General features: G+C 39.6%; 1 protein-coding gene across 10 annotated transcripts in view; it reads left to right on the top strand.

The window, feature by feature from the left end:
- Window positions 1-24,309, top strand: part of c2cd5 (C2 calcium dependent domain containing 5) — a 135,204-nt gene that overhangs the window by 73,324 nt on the left and 37,571 nt on the right. For 7 of the 10 annotated variants that reach the window (XM_060842990.1, XM_060842988.1, XM_060842986.1 and 4 more), the window contains 5 exons: window positions 7,426-7,614; window positions 8,370-8,561; window positions 8,664-8,850; window positions 10,005-10,169; window positions 13,528-13,668. In XM_060842990.1, the coding sequence (XP_060698973.1) occupies window positions 7,426-7,614; window positions 8,370-8,561; window positions 8,664-8,850; window positions 10,005-10,169; window positions 13,528-13,668 (874 nt within the window). The remainder of the gene's footprint in view (window positions 1-7,425; window positions 7,615-8,369; window positions 8,562-8,663; window positions 8,851-10,004; window positions 10,170-13,527; window positions 13,669-24,309) is intronic. The other 3 variants (XM_060842995.1, XM_060842987.1, XM_060842989.1) reach the window with 2 other exon arrangements.

The raw sequence follows: 24,309 nt of genomic DNA, 5'->3' as shown, positions 1-24,309 counted from the left end.
TTTTGAAGATCATGATAAACTAACCTTGGAGGTTAAGGATAATATCAAATTGAAAGAAAAATATATTGGGATTAGGGAAAGTTGCCAGCAAAAGATGCCCTAAAAAAGGAAGAAAATAAGCAGGGTAAACTAGCAGGTAATAGGAAAGAGGATACTGAATGCTTTTTTAAATATATAAATAGAAAAAGAGAGGCCAATGGGAACAAAGGTCCTATAGAGAAATAATGGGGAATCAGAAAATAGTGGAGTTATTCAATGAATCCTTTGTATCATTCTTCACCACAGGGGATAACAGCGTACTAACAGTACAGAAAAATCCAAGGACTAAAAGGGATAGAATAAAAATAATTATTAGAGAAAAAGTACTAGAGAAACTGATGGAGCTAAAGACTGACAAGTCCCCTGGATCTGATGAGTTTAATCCTAGGATATTAAAACAAGTAACTCCAGAGCTAGTGGATGGTAGTTATCTTCTGAGAATCCCCAGACTTTGGAAAATGTCCCAGACAATTAGAAAAGTGCCAACTTGACTTCCCTACTCGAAAAAGGAGGCAGTCAAAAATCAGGAATCAGGTGACTATAGGCCAGTTAGCCTAACATCTATGATTGGCAAATGTTAGTATCTGTTATAAAGGATGTAATAGCGGAGAATTTAAAAGTACGTATGTCATCAAGCAGAGACAACATGCTTTCATGAAAGGGATGACTTTCATGCCTAACAAATATATTAGAATTCTTTTGAGAAGATAATGAGCAGGATAGGTAAAGGGAACCAGTGCTACAGGCTGATAAATCTGAGCAGGCATTCATTTGTAATGATCTGAAACTGAATCATTACAATTGGACCACAGGAGACTGTAGGCTTCCACAGAGATGCATGATAAAAGAATTATATAGTGCAAGGTACCATTTTAGCATCAGGCTGCATTGCAATATCTCTTTCAATAGTAAAATATCCCAAGGCATGAAGCAAGAGAGCTATCAGGCTAAGATTTGAAACAAAGACACTTAAAATATTCAGACAGCTGATCAAAAACCTGATTAACAAGGTAGCTTTTAAGCAGGATCTTTAAGGAAGAGAGAAATGTAGAGAGGGCAGAGAGCTTTCCTGGGGAATTCCAGAGATTTTAGATCTGGACAATTTAGTGATAATGGAGGAATGGTAACAATCAGTGCACATGAAGAATTACAAGCTTACAGAATTCTGGAGGATTCTAGGGCCTTTGAAGGTTTTAGAAATGGGGCAGGGAGAAGCTATAGAGGGATTTGAAAACAAGAATAGAAATGTTATATTTGAAGTACTGTCAATGGGAGCTTTTGTAAATCTGGGAGCACAAGGATGATGCCATGGACAGCATTGTCACACTTGTCTCTTCATTTTATTGGGTGAGTGGAACTTATTCAACATCATCTTTGACAAAGCAGCCTGCTAGATTTGTCCCTTCATTCACCACCTTCAATATTCACTCTCTCCACAGTGGCACACATTGGAGCACCACATACCATCTAAAGGTCTGCTAAAGCAGTTCATCTAGACTTGTTGAACAACATCTTCCAAACCTCTGACCTCTACTATCTCTGAGGACAGAAGCAACGGGTCTATTGTTGGAAATATATCACTGGTCCTTCATTATTGCTATGTCCTGAAATTTAACTCACTCCCCAATAGCAATGTTGGCATCCTTGTAGCATGTGGACTGCAATTGCTCAGGAAGGCAACTATCTTCTCAAAGGCAATGGGGGATAGGCAATAATGCTTACGACTCATGAACAAAATAAGAAAACAATTAGTTTCTATTCGACCAGTATTAGAAGTTGGACAAGCAGAGAAAGTGGAGGGATTGAGAGATGTGCTGCTGAGGTAGAGTGAATGTCATCAGTTGACATGAGAAACCTAACTTTGTTTTAGTTTCAGGTCACTGAGTGGCAGCATCTTCATGGGAAAAAAAGATAAAGCAAGGGTTTGGATCCTTAGGAGAGCCCTCAGAAGTAATGGTGCAGGAGCATAAAATGAAACCAATACAATTAATTCTTTTAGCAAGGTCTAGATAGATATAAATGAAGTGCAGACCCATCTCCAACTGTAAGATAGAGAAAACATGCTAGAGGAAGATGGTGTGGTTCGTCGAATTAAAAGCTACTTGCAAGTAAAGAATAGTTTGAAGGGTCAGTTTATCATGATCACAGTCACACCGGGTGTAGTTTGTGACTCTGGCAGGAGTCATTTCAATACTGTAGCAAGAAGGGAACCCAGTTAGTGGGGACCACACGTGGAGTTGCAGAAATGTTGGCGCAGATTTGCAAGGTGATGTTATATTCATGGACTTTGGAAGGGAAAGGGAAGCTGTACATGGGGCACTAGTTTGTAAAGGGAGAAGACCTATTGATTTTTTTTTTAATGGGTATCACTGGCTGATCAGCATTTATTACCCATCCTTTGTTGCCCTTGAGAAGGTGGTGATGAGCTGCTTTATTGAACCATTGCAGTCCACATGGTATAGGTTGACTCACAAAGTCATGAAAGAGGGAATTCTAATATTTTGACAGTGAAGGAATAGCAATATATTTCCAAGTCCGGGTGATGAGTGACTTGGAGGGGAACTTGCAGGTGGTGGTGTTCCCACCAATCTGTTGCCCTTGTCCTTCCAGATGGAAATGGTTGTTAGTTTTGAAGGTGCTGTTTAAAGATCTTTTGGAGAATTTCTGCAGTGCATCTTGTAGATAGTATTGAGTATCAGTGGTGGGGGGAGTGGATGTTTGTGGGCCTGGTGCCAATCAAATGGACTGCTTTGCCCTGGATGGTGTCAAACCTTTTGAGTGTTGTGGAATTGGAGAGTATTCCATCACATCCCTGATTTGTGCCTTTCAGCTGATGGACAGGCTTTGGAGAATCAGATGGTGAGTTACTCACTGCAATATTTCTAGCCTCTGACCTGCTCTTGTAGCCAGTGTTTTGGGTGTTGAGGCCAGTTGAATTGCTGGTCAATGTTACCCCAAGAATGTTGATAGTGAGGGATTCAATGATGGAACAACATTGAATGTCAAAAGGCAGTAGTCAGATCGCCTGTTATTGGGAATGGCCATTGCCTGGCGCAAAAGTTAATTGTCAGCTTAAACCTAGATATTATATCGATCTCGTTGCACTTGAACTTGAAGCAGCTGAAGATCGTTGTGCTTCGGACAATACGTCGAATTAGATTACCTACAGTGTGGAAACAGGCCCTTCAGCCTAACAAGTCCACATCGACCCTCCGAAGAGCAACCTACATTTACCCCTTCACCTAACACTAAGGACAGTTTAGCATGGCCAATTCACCTGACCCGCATATCTTTGGACTGTGGGAGGTAACCGGAGCACCCAGTGGAAACCCACACAGACACTGGGAGAATGTGCAAACTTCACACAGACAGTTACCTAAGGTGGGAATTGAACCCAGGTCTCTGGCGCTGTGAGGCAGCAGTGCTAACCACTGTGCCACCGTGCCGCCCTGAGGAACTCCTGCAGAGATGTCCTGGAACTGAGATGACGGACCTCCAACAACTGTAACATTTTCCCATATGTCAGGTATGATTCCAACCAGCTGAGAGTTGGCCCCTGATACCCATTGATTCCAGTTTTGCTAGGGCTATTTGATGCTACACTGAAGATTGAAGATGGCCTTCAAGACCAGGGCTGTACACTGTCACCTCACAGCTGGAGTTCAGCATTTTTTATCCGTGTTTGAATTAAGGCTGTAATGAGGTTAGGAGCTGAGTGGCCCCGGCACAGCCTAAATTGGGGATCACTAAGCAAGTTAATGCTGAGCACATGCTGCTTGATAGCCCTGTTGATGACACCTATCACTTTACTCATGGTCAAGAGTGGACTATTGAGAGGATAATTGGCTGGGTTAGATTAGATTAGATTACTTACAGTGTGGAAACAGGCCCTTCGGCCCAACAAGTCCACACCGACCCGCCGAAGCGCAACCCACCCATACCCCTACATTTACCCCTTACCTAACACTATGGGCAATTTAGCATGGCCAATTCACCTGACCCGCACATCTTTGGACTGTGGGAGGAAACCGGAGCACCCGGAGGAAACCCACGCAGACACGGGGAGAATGTGCAAATTCCACACAGCCAGTCGCCTGAGGCGGGAAATGAACCCGGGTCTCTGGCGCTGTGAGGCAGCTGTGCTAACCACTGTGCCACCGTGCCGCCCTCTTTGTGCAGAGGACACATCTGGGCAATTTTCTATTTTCGTGGGTAAATGCCAGCATTGTAACTGTACATTAGAAAAACTTGGCAAGGGGTGTGGCAAGCTATGGAGCACAGATTTTCAGCACTGTTGCCAGAATGTTGTCAGGGCCCATAGACTTTGCAGTATCCACTGTCTCCAAAGTTTCTTGATATTCCATGGAGTGAATTGAATTAGCTGAAGATGAGTATCTATGATGCTTGGGGCCACTGGAGGAGGCAGAGATGGATCATGTGCTTGCTACTTAGGGCTTAAGATTGCTTCGAATGCTTCACCCTTCTCTTTTTTCCGCTGATGTTTTGAGCTCTTCCATCTCTGAGGATGGGAATTTTATTGGAGCTGCCTACTCTAGTGATTTGTTTAATTGTCCACTAGCATTCATGATTGGACATGTCAGAGCTTATATCTGATCTGTTGGTTGTGATTTTGCTTAGCTCTGTCATTCATGTGCTTCTTACACTGTTTGGTACTCTTATTTGGTAACTTCACCAGATTGACACCTCATTTTTAGGAATTCCTGGTTCTGCTCCTGATGTGCCCTCCTGCACTCTTCATTGAACCTGGATCGTTCTCTTGGTTTGATGGTAGTGGTTGAATGAGGAATATGCTGGGCCTTGAGGTTGCAAATTGTGCTGGAGTACAATGCTGTTGCTGTTGATGGACACAGTGCCTCATGGATGCCCAGTCTTGAGTTGTGACAGACATTTGAAGTCTGTCCCGTTTAGCACAGTGAAAGTACCACACAACATGGAGGGTATTCTCAATGTGAAGATGCCACTCTGTCACCAAAAGGACTGTACTGTGATCACTCTAAACAGTACTGTTAGGTGCAGAGGCACCTGCAGCTGACAGATTGGTAAGGATGAGGTAAAGTATGCTTTTCCCATTCTACTGACCCAGTCTAGCAACTATGTTTATTAGGACCCTTCCGGCTTGATCAGTAGTCATTGAAAAACCTCATCCAGAGTATATTTTGCACTCTTGCAACCCTTGGTGCTTCTTCTAAGTGTTGCTCAAAACGGAGGAGTCCTTATTCATCAGGTACGATGGTATGTGGAAACCAGCAGGAAGTTTCCTTACCCATATTTAACATGAACCTGAGAGACTTTCTGGGGTCCACAGGCAACTCTCACCTGACTGCATACTGCTGTGCTGCAACTTTGTGTCTGTCTTGCCAGTGAGACAACATATCCAGGGATGGTGATGGTGGTATCTGCAACATTGTCTGTTAGGCATGATTCTATGAGTATGACTCTGTCAGGCTGTTACTCAGTAGCCTAGGAGACAGTTCTCCTAATTGTGACGCTGCCCCCCTGATGTTGGTATGGAGGATTTCCCAGGGTTGACGGGGCTGTTTCTGTTGTTGTCTTTGCTAGTGTCTAGATCGATGCCTGATGGTCTGTCAGATTTCACTGTTGAGATTTTGTGATGATTGATGCAAATGAGAGGCCAATTCAGAGGGCAGTTATGGGATTGGAGTCGCATATAAGCCAGACTAGGCGAAGCTGGTAAAATTTTCTTCCCTGAATGACATTAGTGAGACATATGCATTTTTCTGACCATCATGGTCATCATTTAGAGTCATAGCAATGTACAGCACAGAAACAGTCCAACTCATCCATGCCACTAGATTTTCTAAATTAATCTAGCCTTGTTTACCAGCATTTGGACCATATTCCTCTCAACTCTTCCTATTCGTGTACCAATCCAGATGCCTTTATAAATGTTGTAATTGTACCAGCTTCTGCCACCACCACTGGCAGCTCATTTCATAAATGCACCACCCACGGCATGAAAACGTTGCCCCTTAAATTCCTTTCAATTCTTTCCCGCCTTATCCTAAACCTGTGCCCTCTAGTTTTGAACTCCCCATACACTGGGGAAAAGACTTGGCTGTTCACCTTATTCATGCTGCTCATGACTTGATAAACTTCTATAAGGTCACCGATTAGTCTACAATGCTCCAGGGAAAATATTCAGCCCCTGCCTATAGCTCAAACCCTCCAACCCTGGCAAAAGCCTTGTAAATCTTTTCTGAATCCTTTCAAGTTTAACAACATCTTTCCTGTAGCATTAGAGTTGTAATTTCAGTTTTGTTTTAAATTGAATTCAGATTCCATTATCTGCCATGATAGAATTCAAATCTAGCTCCCTGGAATATTCACTGTCTTTCTGGATTGATAGTCCAGTGGTAATACCACAACGCTAGCATCTCCCCGTGTCTCCAAGATAGTAGCAAAGTAGCAGGGCTCCATTTAGGGCCCTGGGCTCATCCAATCCCATTTGCTTTTTTTATCCTTATTGTTTTGCTCATTCTCTTTTTTGTTTTCTCCTTTTTTTTTGTTTTCTTTTATTTGAAGCCTTTTGCAGCGGGATCGTCAGCATTGGCACAGCAGTGAGAGTCAGGTGTGTGCAGAATGGCGACAGTCTCCTGATGGTCTGAGCTGGAAGTGGAAGCCACATGAGTTTGTGACACCTCCCGGCCAATGGAATTGGCAGCAGCAAGGTCACACCTCCGGGCAATTCAGGGTGGCCGTGGGGATCCAGAGGAGGTCCATAAGAATGATCTTGGGGAAAGAAGGAGTCGTTATGCGAGGAGTGGTTGAGGACTCTGGATCGGCACTGGACTGAGTTTAGAAAGATGAAGGAGGATCTCATTGAAACTTAGAGAATACTGACAGGCCTGGATAGAATGGATGTGGAAAAGATGTTTCCAGTAGTGGGAGAGACGAGGGTTCAAGGGCACAGCCTTGGAGTGAAGGAACTACCCTTTAGAATTGAGATGAGAAATTTAAACAGGCAGAGGGTGATGAATTTGTGGAAGCCAAGTCATTAAGTGTCTTTAAGATAGTGATAGGTTCTTGATGAGTAAGGCAACTAAGGATTACGTAGAGAATGCAGAAAAATGCGGTTGAGAAACATATTACCCATGATCAAATTGCATAGCAGGCTAGTTGGGATAAATGGCCTAACTTTGCTCCTGAATGTTGTGATCTTACAGCTTATTGGTATTTTTGCACACTTTTTTCACCATAATTACACTGTACATGTTTAGCTATCCTTCTAACTTTTACCATATAATTTAGTGTTATCAGTATTTTGTATGTAAATAGGAGTACTTCTGAATTTTCCTTTGTTTGACACAACATCCTAGTAATGTTCTGTTGATTTGTTTTCCACAGTGAGGAAGTCTGTATCTTGTCTGCTTCAGGCACTGCGGCTGTACTGAACCCAAAGATGCTTCAAGACTGCAGTGTGGAAGGCTGCAGTGAACACAGGTTGTCAAGGCAGCCTAGCTTCTTTTCCACAGGGTCAGAGAAGGGAGAGTTTGATTTTTTTCTTCAGTGCCAGGATAGTGCTTCTATATTAGGGTAGGTTAAACTATTACAGTGAAGGGGGCAGGTCCAAACAATTCATTTCGTTCTACTAACAAAGTTTGAAATTTGGCATCGATTTGGCAAGAAATTGAAATGCTGTTGTTGTTACCTAACAGCTTGCATCAAGGTAACTCTAAAATACTAACAATATTTTAATATTGCTCGCTGATTTGTCCACTCATAACTGGTGAACATGTGTTGTGTTTATTGTGATCTGATCAAAGACTCAGGAAGTCAAACTGAATTGTGCTTTCAGTGATGAATTAGCAAAGATCATGTGTTTTATGTAAACAGCCAATATAATGCTTGATTAAGCCCATTTATTTCTGAATGTCCTACAGTAACAAGTCTATTTATCTTTTTAGCTAATTTATAATAAAGCCAATTGGGGTTCTAATTTTATTCATAATCCAATCCTGTTGAAACCGCTTTGACCAGAATTGTTTTGGATGTATATACTACTGCACAACTATACTACTGTTTTATTATTATTATGGATTGTTGTAGGTGAAAATGCCTTGTATATGGGTGAATAAAATTAACAGCTAATCTTTACCTTTTGAACTGCAAGAAGTTAGCACCAAAATGAGGGTATATTTTTATTTAAAAGACATGAGAAACAGCTTTATTGACAATTTTAGCCCTTTTAAAGAGCCTCTGCATGCTATTTTCTAAATACTTGCAAAAAATAATCATGTTCACTTATTTGAAGATTGAAGATTTCACTCGAATGTGTCTCCTTTATGCAGGTTGGATGACACATCATCCCAGGGCTGCAGTTTCTGTCACATTCCTTATGATGAGTTAAATATGCCTTTCCCTGCACACCTTACGTATTGTTATGTTTGTCGGAAGCAGAAAGTTCCTGATGTTCTCTTCACCACAATTGAACCTCCCTTAGAAGCAGCAGTAACTGGAAAAGGTTGCTTAATACAGGCTAGGTAATGTCCTGTTGGAGTTCAGATAAGTTTGCTCTAACTAATATTTTCGCATTTGACACAAAGAATAAAGTGTGCTGACCTCTGCTTATTTCCATGACCTAGGCTGTGTCGTCAAAAGAAGAAAACTCAGGGTGAGGCCAATGCCACAGCAATAAGCAATCTGCTGCCTTTTATGGAGTATGAGCTCCACACTCAGCTGATGAACAAACTTAAACTAAGAGGAATGAATGCACTGTTTGGCCTAAGGATTCAGATTACAGTTGGTGAAAATATGTTGATGGGCCTTGCTGTGAGTAAATGTTCCATTGAATCTAACAGAATATTGTGTTAACCCCCAACACAGATCAGCAATCAAATATTACCCACAATTCATTTGTTTACTGTGTTTAAGCCATGATCGCATTTGCAGGGAGTTTCAGAAACTGAAGTAAAAATCCTTTCAGTATTTTTATGTCACATAAGTTGATTTTTCTTTTCATTCCCATAGTCTAAAGCAAACAGAAGTAGAAAGTCTCAGTTGATTGAGGGATGTAAAAAGGTGGGGTAAATATCCAGGCAAAATGCTGGAAATATGACAATTGAACAAAGCAGCAGCCTACATTTATAGGTGTTTCACAGGAGTTATTATGTAAATGAAGGTATTTCTCTGAGCTGCACATTTTCAGTTCACTGGGAGATGCAGTGGAAGAGGGGACCTTTAGTGCAAAGGGTGCTCCACATCCCATAAAAAGGAAGACTACCAATGAGCTATGGACATTCCTATTGCAAAACCTTTTTATTTGGAGAAAGTGAATGGAGACCAAGGAGACGTTGTTCGATGGAATAAAAAGTTCAGCCAGCCAGAAGAATTGGGAGGGTTTCCCCTCGATTCAAGGAAACAATGGAAAAGTCACAGGGTTTTGAGAGTGGAAACAGAGGTATAGCTGGGTTGGAAGTTCTCACTACAGAGAAGTTGATGAGGACTAGAAAATGGTGGAAGATGTCAAAAGAGTGTTGTAGGTAAGAAATGACTTGAAGGTATGATGACAAAATGAAGTTGAGTTGGAGTGAAGTGAAGACTCCAAAGCATGATGAAATGGAAGAGTTTTGGGATGTTGAGTATGAGAAATGTTTTTACATGAAGGGTGGTGGAATACACAATTTGTTATTAATTATTGCAGCAGAAACTGTTACATTATTCAAAATCCAGTACGATAGGAAACAAAAGAATATTGAACAGAGAAAGCATATGGAGTTAGGTCTACCAATATCAAAAATTAGTTGAGTTGAGCTTCCTGCTTTTGAGCTGTAATTCTAGTGTAAAAAGACAGTCAATCTGCAGTAAGTCTAAGATCTGTGCATTATTGCCCATCAATGTTTCCTTTTAAAAGGCCTATCTGTATTTATAATTGAAACTACTTTTATTTTATGATTTAATATTTTCCTTTTGTGCCTTTGTTCTAGTCTGCTACTGGTGTATATTTGACTGCGCTGCCCTCTCCAGGTGGTATACAAATTGCAGGAAAGACACCCAGTGACTCTTCTTATGAACAGCATATATCAAATATGCAGAAAAAGATTAATGATGTGATCATCAAGAACAGGGAAATCTATGAGATTAATCCTCCAGTAAGTACAGCATATTTGTGTGAGGGGAGTGACTTTCACAGTTACGTATTTAAAGGTGAACCTTTGTTTCAAAAGCCTGTAATATTGAAAATCTTTAATAGTGAAGTGATTATAAGTATTTAATGGAACTCCAAGGTTCCAAGTCTGTATTTTAATGCTTCATTGTCAACTGAAATTGAAAACTATTGACATATTCAAAATCTGAAATAAGCTGATGACTAAGTACTGAAGCTACAGTCAGAATCACAACTTCCTGCCCAAGAGGTTACAAGTTCATGCTCTGCAGTTGTAGGTAATCATCAATTTGACCTTTGAACCATGTGAGCCAGAGGAGAAAGTTGTGGGTGTTTCTGTCATGCCTTGATGATATGGAGGTGCCAGTTTTGGGCTGGGGAGGGCAAAGTTAAAAATCACACAACACCAGGTGTTTATAACCTGGTGTTGTGATTTTTAACTTTATACCTTGATATAGCAGTTGTTTGTTCATGGTCAGAAAATTGCATTGGGAGCAATTATGGAAGAATGTGTGAAGCTTTTACTACCACGCCTACCCAACACCATCCTGCCCAAACACAGTTGGTGGGGGATTCACGTAGAAAGAATGCCATCTGAGGAGTTAAGAGGGCAACTGGTAGAAAGGAGTGAAGTGATCGCAATTTAAAACTTCAGTTAAAACGTTAGTGTTACTTCGTATAAGCCATATGCTAATTTAAAAAGCAGGATTAAAAATAACTTGCAATAGGCAAAAAAATACAATATTAATATGTTGTTTTGGATTGTTGCAGTTTCTTCAGTTATAACTGCATAACTAGATAGTATACAATTAGCATGCGCTACTTGCATGAAGCAACCCACAAAGGGTCATAGAAATCTGGACATTGTCATCATACGACTCTCCCACCATAAGGCAGTTAATGTTGGAAGTCAGTCGAAGACAGAAGTTGTTGGATTTTTATTTTTTGTGAGTATCTCATGTTACCAGGCAAAGATGGATAAATGAAGGTGAAGTGTAATCAGCTATAATTTAATTGAATAGCAAGATAAATGTGAGGAGATGATTGATCGACTCCTGTTCCTTGTGCCTGCTGAGCCACGTTTAAGCGTGCTACAAAAAAAAACTTTACGTTTGTAATTATGAGAGTAAGTATTTCCAAAAAGAATTTTTAAAAATTCTTTATGCCGAAGTATTAATAAAATGTCAGCACGGATATTCCTATTGGTTGGTGGGGGGTTTGGCAGTGACTGTCACTGGACTAGTAATCCAGAGCCCCAGGCTAGTGTTCTGGGGTTATGGGTTTGAATCCCACTATGACAATGGTGAAATTTGAATTCAGTAAAAAATCTGGAAAAAAACATGTTAGTCTAATGGTGAGCATGTTACCACCATCAATTGTAAGAACACATCTGGCTTACTCATTGCCTTGCAGGAAGAAAATCTGCCATCCTTACTTGGTTCACGTACTTGGTTGACTCCAGACCCCCAGCAATGTGGTTGACTCGTAATTGGGATTTGGCATGGACAAATAAATGCCCAACTAGTGACTCCCATCTCTTGAATGAATTGTTTTAAAAATCCTTATTTTAGATACATTTATATTTTGGTAATGCCACATAAAAGATGTCAAAAAATTATTTTTAAATGTAAATATTATCTAGTAGAAAAATTGGAGTAATAAATGGTGGAATGGAAAGATGACGACTGATTTTAGTTGTAAAAAGAAAACTTTTTATACAGTCAAATTTCTACATTATGTAGATCACGCACAGCCAGAGATGTCTCTGCAAGGAGGTGCATCTCTGTGATGTGACAGATTTCTGGTTGCACTCTACAAATCTTTCAATTTACAACAGATTAATATTATGTACATTGGACTGAAATTGATGGTTACCCAACTGACATCATTTGTAGAATCCACTTGATAATAAAGGAATCAATCCATGATAGGAGGTTGTTGAGTGTACCTGAAAATTGTTTCTCAAGCTCGCTTATTCTCTGTGGCAACATCTTTTGAAGATTAGACCATCTAAGCATTGGTCAGTCATAGTGTAGATTTTACCTTGGTTTGATGCAGTTTTTCATATTACACTAACAGTAAGCGGGATAACTACATTTTATGTCCAATAATTTATTGGGAATATGTTCAAATATCTGTCTCTTGAATCATTTTGGTTTCATGCCAGTTTTAATGCAATGGAACCCATCAGAGTTATGTCTGAAATAAAAAGACATTGCTGGAAAAGCTCAGCAAGTCTGGCAGCATCTGTGCTAGAGTGCAGAATTTTGAAGAAGGATATCTAGACACAAAACATTAAGTCTGTTTTCTTGCCACGGATGCTGCCAGACTTGCCGAGTTTTTTCCAGCAATTTCTGTTTGCTTCTCATTTCCGGCATCTGCAGTTCTTTGGTTTGTTTGTTTGTTTAACATTGTGGCTGACATTATTTCCCTAATTTTATACTTTTCAACTTACTGTTGATGAGTCAAATGCTCCCTATAGCTGGCAGGCTTTCATCACTTTCACTTTCAAAATGTAAAATTGACCCCTTCCTTTCAGATTTGTCATAATAAAAGTGATCAATTTCGAGCACATAATGTGCTGATTACACCGAGACATGCAAAATGCCCAAAGGATGTCAGCCCACAGCATCACTACTTTCTTACCAAACATGGTAAGAACCGCGGGTTGCCAAAACCTATTGGAAAATGCTTTTGTGACATGGTCAATCCGTGGCACCTTCCAAGTGTAAGCCACAACTTCTATGAAATTGCCAGTGCCAAGTATCTATGAAACATATTTCTGCAAGGCATCATGCAAAGTTTGTGGAACCTTGTAAAGATTTTGAAGTAAGCAAAATTAATGTGACCCGTGCAGAAATATGATGTGGCTAGCCAAAATTTAACTATTTTAAATATATTCAAGCATTGTAGGAAATATGACCCCAATAACATATTTAATTGAGTGATCGAGACAGCCATACAAGATCTGAGGTTCATGTAAGATTTACTAAGCTCTGACCATGACTGAGGGCTGAAGTCTGTCTCAGCACCTGTTGCCAAGGGAGGGCAAAGTAGCTAAGGTTCCCATTCCTGATTAATTTCTAGCGATCCTGGTGGAGGTTCATGAATTTGGGTGCTGTTTGAAGGCAGGATCAGGTCAAGAGGTTATGACCACTCCATTCTTCCAATACCATTTATTGCATCCATAGTCTAGCTTCACATGAGGTACTGGAGGGTGACTAAAGCCCTTGGAATTGTACCCTTGGAGTACATAAGAGCTTTCGGTGGAGCAGAGGAGGAAATTATTAGTGAAATATTTTCATAGCAACCTTATTTCCTGTCCGATACACTTTTGACAATAGGAGATCCTAGAGGAGCTGCTTGGATCCCCAATCCCAGAATCAAGGCAGCGTTCCAGGCTCTTTAGGTCCCAGTCAGAAAGTTCAGATGATGTTTCAGAACTGGATCTTTCACATGGAAAAAAGGATGCATTTGTATTAGAGGTAAGGAAAACTTTATTAGCTAGAAATAATGGCTTTCCTTCAGATTATAATGCTAAACATCTGCAGATTTTAAAATTGAACTATTCCACTGAACAAAATGAATATTTAAAAGTAGTATATTCCGTTGTTCAGAAGTAGAAGAACACTGGTCAACTTTACGGCCCCTTGACCCTGTTCTATCACTCAGTAAGGTCATGTCTGATCTTCCACATTAATGCTAAAATTGTGCATGTCCTCCATTTCCCTTGATTACCTGAGAGTTTAAAAATCTATTTATCTCGATGTTAAGTACTCCCACCAGCAGACTGCCCACAACTATCTGGGCAGGACAATTGAAAGGATTTTAATCTTCTGAATTAAGACATGTCTCCTCTTCTCTTCCTAAATAGATATCATCTTTATCCTGTGCCTCTGTGACTGTCCCTTCATAATCTTCGATGTTTCATTTGAAATCATCTCTCATTCATCTAAATTCCAGAGAGTACAGGCTCATTTTGCACAGTCTCCAATCACAGGACTGCCCTCTTTTCCCCTGATCCAACCTGGTGAACTTTCCTGCACAACTTCCAAGGTGATATATCCTTCCAGAGATATGGAGACTAAAAGTGCTCATAGTTTTCCAAGTGGGGTCTCCCCAACAGCCCACAGTAGACTGTGTTTTAGTTCTTACATTTCAATCCCCTTTTGATTACAATGCCATTTGTCTCCCTAATTGTTTGCTAATCTTTTTTTGTGAGTATATAAGTGACTCCCTAAGCAGCAACATTTAAAAGTTTCACGGCTTTTAAAAAGTATTCTGCTTTTTGTTACCATCAGGTGAGGAAGGCTTCCCTTCTATCCCACTCCTTTATTGACTGCAGTAGGTATCAATAAAGGAATAACTTGCTAATTCAGTGAATGTTAATTGTTTATGAGCAATGATCATAAAAGAGACAATTGGATTTTCTTTTTGTTTTAGAAAAGAGGATAATTTTATTGTATTTAACTTACTTTGAGTAGATCTGATTGTCTCTCCCCCTTTTGCATGAGCATGCGTGCACACACACACAAATAGATTACAGGTAGTTGGAGGATAAATGAGGAAATTTAGAGTCAGTTAAAAGTAAAAGGTATATAGTACTCAAAGGTTGGTGGCTTGTCTGACTTCACACTGAATTTGGTAGACCTGCTGCTTTCAACATTGAGGTGATTTTTAAAATATTCAAATGATTTATCTTTTGGAGACAGTAGCTACTAGATTGATTGATTGAATTCTTTTAAAAATCTAAGTAGCATCTGACTGATCAAAATCAGTAGACAGGATTCAAAACTTGTTTGCTGAGGAGAGGAAGGGAATCCACTCGTGGGCTTGCTTCTTCAATACCTCAATTGCTTGTCCCACTCAGCAGAAGAAACCATCGCGCAAAGAACTAGTTGGCTTCTCACATGACCAAATCTAGAATGGTGCTGGAAAAGCACAGCAGGTCAAGCAGCATACGGCTTTTGCCCAAGACGTCGATTTTTCCTGTTCCTCGGCTGCTGCCTGACCTGCTGTGCTTTTCCAGCACCACTCTAACCTTGACTCTCATGTCCAGCATTTGCAGTACCCACTTCTACCTACGTGACCAAATCTTTTCAACTGACCAATGACCCAAAAGTAATGTGGCTGGTATATTCCAGTTGCCTGATTTATATGGTGGGGTTAGGAGTTGCTTTTGTGAATATTTTCTCATCAACCTGCTCAGGGACTTAAATACACACTTTTGGAGCAGATCGGACCTGAACTGAGTTCTCCTGCAACCACAAGCTGCACCACAAGAGCTATGATGTTCCTTTGGTAACCAAAGGCCCGCTGGCCAAGTATTAAGCCGAATGATTTGTATCCAACCTGTTAAGTATTCAGGTGATTGTCCAGATGCTTCCCTAATGACATGGAATTAGTCCTGATTCATAATCCTTCAGGGTCTTTGTTCTTGGTCCAGCTTTTCATATAGGTTGCCTGCGTTTATATCATCATGAAATGTGGAATTTACAGTGATGCAAATGTGCAGCCACCTTTGCAATCCCAAGTGACTGGAATGTGACTTTTAGCTTTACTAAAAAATTTCAATTGGGGGTTTCAAGCCAATTAACATCAGAATCATGTTAATATTGCCACACTGCGCAACTTTGTTTTTTTTTAAACAAAAAATGCATTCACATTAAAACAATCACTTATTGGTCTCGTACTGCTATATCTCTGCTCGAATTTCAAATTTCTCATCTCTTGTGTGGCACAGTTGTAACTGAGCCTTTTTTGATATTGAGATCCATGTTAGGAAATCATTATTTTGGAAACCTGCCCTCTGATCTTTTTTTTCTTCTCAATCCTTGTTGGGTATTGTCTGGAGGTTTGGTCATTAGCATCTCGTGTTGGCACTCTGAATATCTTGATATGAACACTCACGGTTTTCTTTCTCAGTTAATACTCAACTTTCTAAGGAGCTTGAATTTCGTAGGCTACTGTGGATAGAACTTTTCATTAAATCCCTCGTGTTTACTGTGCAGAGTTTTGTTGCTGTATGATTGCATTGCTTGTAAAAACCTTAGCCCTTTAATTACTATGTCTAAAGCCCATGGTTTAAAAGTTCGGATTTCAGCACATCAATAAATATTAATTCTGAGGTCATTGAGTTGTAACTTGGTAATAAACCCCAGTGCACTATATTCCTACAGCTTGTCTACAGTATACTGTGAAACTGAATTACTACTTTTAGTTGGATTAAATTTTGAATCTAATGATTTGATCCTTAAGTGGCCAGTTCCACACTGATTGCTCTTGTGTTTCCCTTATGCTGTTGATAAGCACTGACACATCTTTCCTTTCCTTGGTCCTTTACATTGAGATAGGCCTTTCTCCCAAACAGACTCATCTCTTCTGGAATACTATTGCAACAAATGGCAGTGTGCACAACTCTTTTATGGCACATCAGTTAAGCGAGGTATCTCTTGCACTCTCTCTTTTGCTCTCTCTCACTCTGCTCACTTGTTTGGGAACTTGCATAATCTATATTTAAATTCTGGAAGATTTCTTTTTGCCAGCTATTCAGGTGCATTTCCAGTTGCTGTTATCTCAGTATGTTTGCTTTCCCTGGCCCCATCTTTCCACATGTTGTACTTACTGGCTCTATTTTGTTCTCCTCAAATTTCACAGGCTTCATTTCCTTCTTTGGGTGTTTTAGGACCCCCTCAACCTTCCGGACCTATGCAGAAGCTTGCTTGGTTTTCCAGAGTCCAAGGACTGCTCTGGATCCATTGAGCATGGTAGTTCACTACACTACATTATATAGGCAAATTTGAAATCACACCCACCATTATTACGAGCCCCATTGCTAGCTCATCCTGCAAGTATGTCTTTGTTTTAAAAAAAACTCTACATATTCTACAGTGAGTCTTTTTAACCAGGTTCATTCTGCTTTCAGCAATGTTTGCAAACAACTAGTATCTCTTAAGATTGCTGATCTTTCCTTCTTTTTCTTTGGAAAATTATGATTAAAAGGAGAATAAATCAAAATCCTGTTAGATACTCTGATCCTTGACTACGTTGAAGTACAAGCTCATGACATTCATCACCAGAAGCACCATCTTGACTTCAGAGCTTTCTTGTGGATCCTTTGGCACGCCACCAGCTCTCCCTCATGTATCTACATTTTCTGTGCTGAAAACACAATGGGCGTTCCCATATTCATTCATCCCTTTTGATATCTTTGAAAAGTTGGGGATTGATGTGTCTTTCCTGTATTACACCCCTTTTTCTTAAGTCTGTCTGAACTTCTTCAATCACCTCCTGATTGTCCAAAGTCTGTGAAATTGAGCAGATCCCAATTTGCTTTGAAGTTGCATGTCAGTGGGCTAATTCATAGATATCTAATATGGTAGAGTGCCACTCTGACTTCGGAGACTCTTTGTTCTTCACACGGCATTTTAAGGAAAAATCAAGAGATTTTGAACTCCTCAAGGACATTCACGTTCTGAGGTTCCCATTGCTGGGATATTTCTCAAATGCCCATATCCACCACTCAAAAGGAATTTTGGTAACTCATTCACATTCATAAGGTCTAAGGCAGCTTTCAGGTCATTCAGAATTTTGGCAGAAAGCCTCTGATCAGCTTGTGTGAATTCATAATAGTCTTTATAGTCATCTCCAAATTTGACGAACTTGTTATGGACAATAAGGAATAAACTTAATGGGCTTTTCCTGTTAATCTACTTTGTCATGGAAAGGTCCAAATTCCTGTTGTCTCCTTTGGCTGCTTGGCCATTGGGCCCAAATGCCCTAGGTTCCCCTTATCAAACTTTGGTATCTGCTGTGATAACTAAATTCAACACTTCGTCCTCAAATGGGGTTGCTTTTCTAACTAGAAGCATCCTTATTGAGTACAATGGACCATTCCTGATAAAGCTGTCATAAATCCATGTTTTGCTTTTCCTCTGGAACACTCATTCTTTCTCCTCTTGTCCCAATGTGTCTTTCTCTTTTACAGTAAATTCTCTTTCCCTTTTCTGTCTGTCTCTCTCTTTCTTGTTTTCCAACTCTCTCCTACCTTTATTCTTTTGCTTGCAATTACAGTTCCAATCTCTGCAGTTCCAGAGCTGTCTTTGCTGATGCAGCCTACCATTTCAGATTTCATGCCACTCTCCTTTTTCTCAGATTCAGTTGCAAATTGGACGGTCACGCGTTTGGTTTGCTAGCTTTTGGACAGCTGCATATTTATAAATGTCCAGCTACATTCCTTAATCCATTCATTGATAAAGTGTTTAAAACTGTACCTTCCCTTTTTAGAAAGTTACTGACTTCAAATATGGACATTTTTAAGTCCTGAAGCATTACATACTACAAGAAAACCTGTATAGAAACTTCAAATTACTACTAAGGATCATCTAATTTTCTACTGGGTTGATCTCATGGATGCAGAGGTCACATGAGGCAGTGTCTCATGGCTGCACTCATTTCCCATTCCTCCTTAAGGAAGCACATGCCAATTCAATGACTATTTTTAACTGTTTACACGCTGGTCAAAAGAGACAGTTTTTGTTGAGTCCTTTTTAAAAATGATACTTTTAATTTGGATAATTAGGTCTAAGTAGTTTTCTCTTTTTAAAATAAACTTATTTCTTCCTCCATTGAAAACACATTACATATATTAAGCAATATAAAGTCCATTAAGCTGAAAGGGGTGCACAGGCTAGTGACTTGGCTGGCTTTATGCTAAACCCCGAAACGTCGATTTCGCTGCTCCTTGGATGCTGCCTGAACTGCTGTGTTCTTCCAGCACCACTAATCCAAAATTTATGCTAAACCTGTTGCCTGCGATGTGAAGCAATTTAAAATGTCGCCTGGCATTTTATCTGATCTGGGTACTGAGTCTGTTGAGTTGTACTCTTTTTAAAATTTCTGTCTCTGGTACCTCATTGGTTATGGTCAGCTGACAGGCTTTGAATCTTGCAGATTGGCTGGAGAGTGGGAGAGGCAACCTTCAGCATCCCAGTTGCTTGTCCTGAATCTGCAAAGAACCCATTGCTTAAATGCACAGTGGGCTTGTTGACGTGTCGTACAACCTTCTCATGCCGACGGACCAGTCATTCGAATATGGTCATGCCTGATGTATTCCAGTTGCTTGATTTATCACCAATGTTTAAATTATATCTGAGAACATTCCTTTCATAGCCATAGTGCCATTTTCAAACTATTACATCTAATGGTCTGACTCACCCAGCTGCTTTGCTAATGGCATTGGTAGTTTTCCCTGTGCATGCTCTCAAGTGTATTGTTCATAGTGTACATTTGCAGACAGGTTGTTCATTTCAGTGGCATTAGAATGCGTAAGGTGCTCTGATACAAGTAAGGAGCCGTCTAAGAATGTAATCACAAATTGCTGGTGCATAGTTTCTAGTCTTTTTAAATGTTCACTGAGGAGTTTATAGCCAGCAAATTGAAAAAGTGCTATTTATAATAAAGCTTAGCCTCTTACCATTTCTATTCTTACAACAAAAGTGAATAATTTCTCATTTCTCCGCATATATATAAGATGTACAGCATGGAAACAGACCCTTCGGTCCAACTCATCTCGAACACCTGAAGAAGCAGCAAGGCTGCAAAAGCTTGTTTGGACTGTAACCTGGTGTTATGTGATTTTTGACCTTGTCCAACCCAGACCTAAACTACCATTTGTTACCCACTCTCCTAACCTGTCTGTAACTATTTGGAATCACTTTGTGTCTATCTCAGCTTGTATTCCCACCTAGCTTTGTATCATCAGCAAATGGAAAGACATTATTCTTGGTCTGTTTGTCGTTAATATAGATTGTAAAAGGCTAGGGGCCTATCTTCATGAACTATTGCTCATTACTGCTTGTTAACTTGAAAGTGCCTCATTTTTCCTCCTTCTGCCTCTTATCCCATACCAAGATGTTGCCTCCAACTTCATGAGCACTTAACCTACATTTTAACCTTTGTGTGATCCCTTATCCCTATAGAGATCAATAACTTTGAAGAACACATTGGAACATCTGGTGACTATCTGGAGGGATCACACAAAGGTTAAAATGTAGGTTAAGTGCTCATGAAGTTGGAGGCAACATCTTTATAGTAATAAACAGGTTAAACATGATATGTAAGTAACCAATGTACAGTAATCTAGCTGTACTTAACACAAAAAAAGTATTTCCCTGGTTAACTTCTGAAACAACAGAAAACTTTTTGCCACAGTTGCAAGTTATGTTGCCTCTTAAGAGGATACTTCATTCTTTCGGAACTAGTCCAAAGCTTTCTTCATTACCCATGGGCCTGCTTCCTTTTACTTTCCTAGCTGAGTAATTTCTAATTCTAGATCGCTGAAGATTATGCTAGAGATTTCTTTCCTTTTATTCAAGCTCATCATGTTGCTCAGTCTTTTTTTTAAACTTGTCATGAACATGATCCCTTCATTCTGAATGTGACTCCCACTATGTTCTGCTTGGTAAACCACAAGATTAGCATTTTCCCTGCCTCAGATCCAGGACTTGCTGTTTCTGTTTTCTTCTACTGTCCCTCTCACTGACTTGTTTCTGTCATGTTCAATGATATCTGGAAAACCCCACAATTTGATAATCCAATGACTTTCCATAATTTTTTCCCTTCTCATGGCAATGTGAATCACAGGGGGCATGTAGTCGCATGGTCTAATTAACTAACTACTTTCCAGCCACCCAACAGCCATTTATTTCTTTTGTATTAAATATATATGTTGAGAATAATCATTTACAAGTCCTGACATTCCTAACAACTTTCAATGAGACTTGAAGACAGACAGACAGTCACAGCCAGCACAGATACACTTGCCATTTCTATCGGTGTGAACATTTTACATCGTCTTTGTAAGCTTTTGACTTCAACCCCTCTTATCTGTACAGCATCCAAGTTTATTGTTGAGCAAAATTCCAAGTAGGTCATTATTCCTCCGTTTTATAGTTAAAAGCAACAATCTCCAAACACCTCGTTGTTTTTGTATTGGTAACAAAGACTTCCTTAATGCAGTACCTTCCTGACAGATGATGTCAGACTAATGAGTGTATGGTTGCTTGTTTTATCTCTTCACTCTTCTTAAATAGTGGTGTTATATTTGCTAACTTCCAATTCATTATGGTCATTCTGGAATGGAATATCGTAACCAATTACCTCTGCAGTTATTTCTCTTAAAATCTTTGGCTCAGGACATCAGGTCTGGGGATCTGTCAGATTTTAGTACTTTATGTTTCTCTCGTACTCTCATTCAGTAAATAGTAATTACTTTAATTATCTCATTCATTATCTTTTTCAGGGAAATAGCTTGTGTCTTCTATCTGAAGTTGAACACGGAATATTTGTGCATTGGGGTGGCACAGTGGTTAGCATTGCTGCCTCACAGCATAGGGACCAAGGTTTGATTCCAGCCTTGGGTGACTGTCTTTTTGGAGTTTGCACATTCTCCCTGTGTCTGTGTGGGTTTCCTCCGGATGCTCCGGTTTCCTCCCAGAATCCAAAGATGTGCAGGTTAGGTGAATTGGCTATGCTAAATTACCCATAGTGTTAGGTGCATTACTAAGAGGGAAAATGGGTCTGGATGGGTTACTTTTTGGAGGGTCGGTGTGGACTTGTTGGGCCAAAGGGCTGTTTCCACACTGTAGGGAATCTAATCTAATCTATATATGCTATTTTTCATTCCCCCATGACAATTTCTTCTTTCTTCATTTCTTAGTTTACTTGATATTCTCTCACAATGTGCAGTTTTGCCACTCTCCTTTTCATTTACTTGCAATACCTCTGTATGTGTTACTGACTAGTTTATTCTTGTGTGCTAAGTTTTCTGGTTATCAAGCTTTTGGTGACTTTTTGCTAGTTTTTAGAACCCTTGCATTCCTCAGACTTAACATTATTCTTTGCAAGATTATAAGTCTCTAGTTTTAAAACTTATACTATCTTTACCTTTCTTGTAAATCTGATGCACATTGCTTGTTGAATTTTTGTTTGAAATGGAATGTATTTTGTTGAACATTTTTATTTTTATTTTAATGTTATCCACTCTATTTATTACCCTACCTTTTTGGGTAAATGAGCAGGGCAACTTAAGGCAACTCATCCAATTACATCATCCCTAAGTTTAAGGTTCTTATTTGTAGTTGGAATGTGTCAGTTCCAAACATCAGTTGTATTATAATCACTGTTTCCCTGCGGACTTTGTGTGACTATGAATTAGCCCTGTCTAACTGCAGAATATTAGCTCGGAAATAGTTTTATTCCTATGTGGGTCCACAACATATTGTTCAAGGAAATGATCGTGAAACCACTCTACAAAGTAAAGTACCACACAATTATTGTTTCACCTTTGTTGCAAGTGCTAATAACTTCTAGGTTGATGTTCTTTCCAACAGTATAAATATTAGAACCCTATGAGTTACACCCACCATTGTTTTCAGACCCTTTCTATTCATAATTTCCCCCTATATTGATTCTATGTCTTGATCTTTTGAGCCAAGAGCCTTTCTCACTGATGTCCTTGTGTCGTCCATTATTATCGGCGCAATGACCCCTGCCTTTCCATTCTGACTGCCTTTTTGAAATATTGTGTACCTAGGAGTTTAATTTCCAATTTTGGTCATCCTGTAAACTTGTCTATCAAGGCGATTAGGTCTAAACACTTATCTATTTGTCCTGCTAATTCATAGTCTTCTCCTGAATTCTCAGTTCATTTAGATAAAGTCTTTAATTTTTTTTAAAAATACTCTTTGCATGGACTTTATTCACTGATGCAGTATTACCATTAAATTTTCAATTCCTTTTTGTCCCGAATTGCAATAATCTATTATCTTGATCTTTCTGTTTTTACCTTTCACATGACCTTTCCACACCTTTAATTTAAAGCCCTTTCCACAGGCCTAGTTTTATATGGCTTGTTAGGGCTCTGATCCCAGTCTGGTTTCAATGGACAGATTCCAACCGAACAGCTCCCTCTTTCTAAAGCACTTGACACTGTTGTCCCTTGAATCACCACCCTTTCTTTCCACATCAGTCTTTCAACTTGCTTAATTCTCTGATCTGATTGACCCTACATCAAGTGGTGGCTAACTTGGGTAACACTCCAGACATTATTGCCTTTGATGTCTGTGTTTTAATTTGGATTCAAAATCTGTCAAGAAAATGTTATTCCTAGTTAATACATGAATCTGAATAATCAGACCCTTCTCCATCCATTCTAAGCTTTTGTCCGATCACAAGGAGATTTTTTTAATCCCTGGAAGAGGACAGACATTATGCTAGACTGGAATGACCAGTCAGCAAAATCTAACCTGCTGCCTCTACTTTCCCTTACCACTGTCACATTTTTAAAAAATTCTCCTCACTTTGTCTCTTGGTGTAGCAAGCCATTCGTAGAAAATCTGCTTATCCACCCTGAAATTCTTGCTCCCATTCACAAAAGTATCAATTACTTCATATCTATTGGTCAAAGTCTGAGAACTGAAGCTTCCCCACCACAACAGCTTGGTGTCTCCCATATGTCTGACTCACAGATGCAACCAGCTCTCTGAGTGTTAACCAATTCTAAAATTCTGACTACTACTTGAAATGGTGTCCAGGTAGTGCACTTTATCCCTGCTGTCTCCCAATGCCTCAGACTCCAGTTCAAAAACTCTGAGCTGAAATTACGAAAGCTACAGACATTTTCTTTACTCATGGTTGTACAAGATTGTGGCTTTATTCCAAATCCAAACCTGTCAGTAATATAACATGCACTTACCTTGTCAGATCTACATATACTTATTGATTCATTTAATTTGTTAATTAGCTCCTATTTTAATAAAGTTGCAGTCTTGTCATTTCATAGTATAGAATTTGAATGTTGCTGAAAAGAGATTAATTTTGTCAAAGCTTTTTGTTTTGTCTGATGAGTGAAAATTGTGGTAAATATCAAACTAAAGGGAGTATCATGTGTATTGTGAGAGAGGAGAATGCGGTTTGGTCGGCAAATGGAGTCTGATTGACAATTGCAATGCCTCTACCCATGAGCCAGCTAATGGCTGACATTTGACTGTCATTCTTTGTTTATTGGTCGAGACAATCTCAAGAAATCACGAATAACCTGCCTGGTTTAAAATTAAAGCAAAAAG

The sequence above is a fragment of the Hemiscyllium ocellatum genome, chromosome 23 (genome assembly GCF_020745735.1).
Source record: "Hemiscyllium ocellatum isolate sHemOce1 chromosome 23, sHemOce1.pat.X.cur, whole genome shotgun sequence".
Lineage (NCBI taxonomy): Eukaryota > Metazoa > Chordata > Chondrichthyes > Orectolobiformes > Hemiscylliidae > Hemiscyllium > Hemiscyllium ocellatum.
The sequence above is the reverse complement of the archived record's forward strand: the minus strand, read 5'-3'. Positions and strand labels throughout refer to the sequence as shown.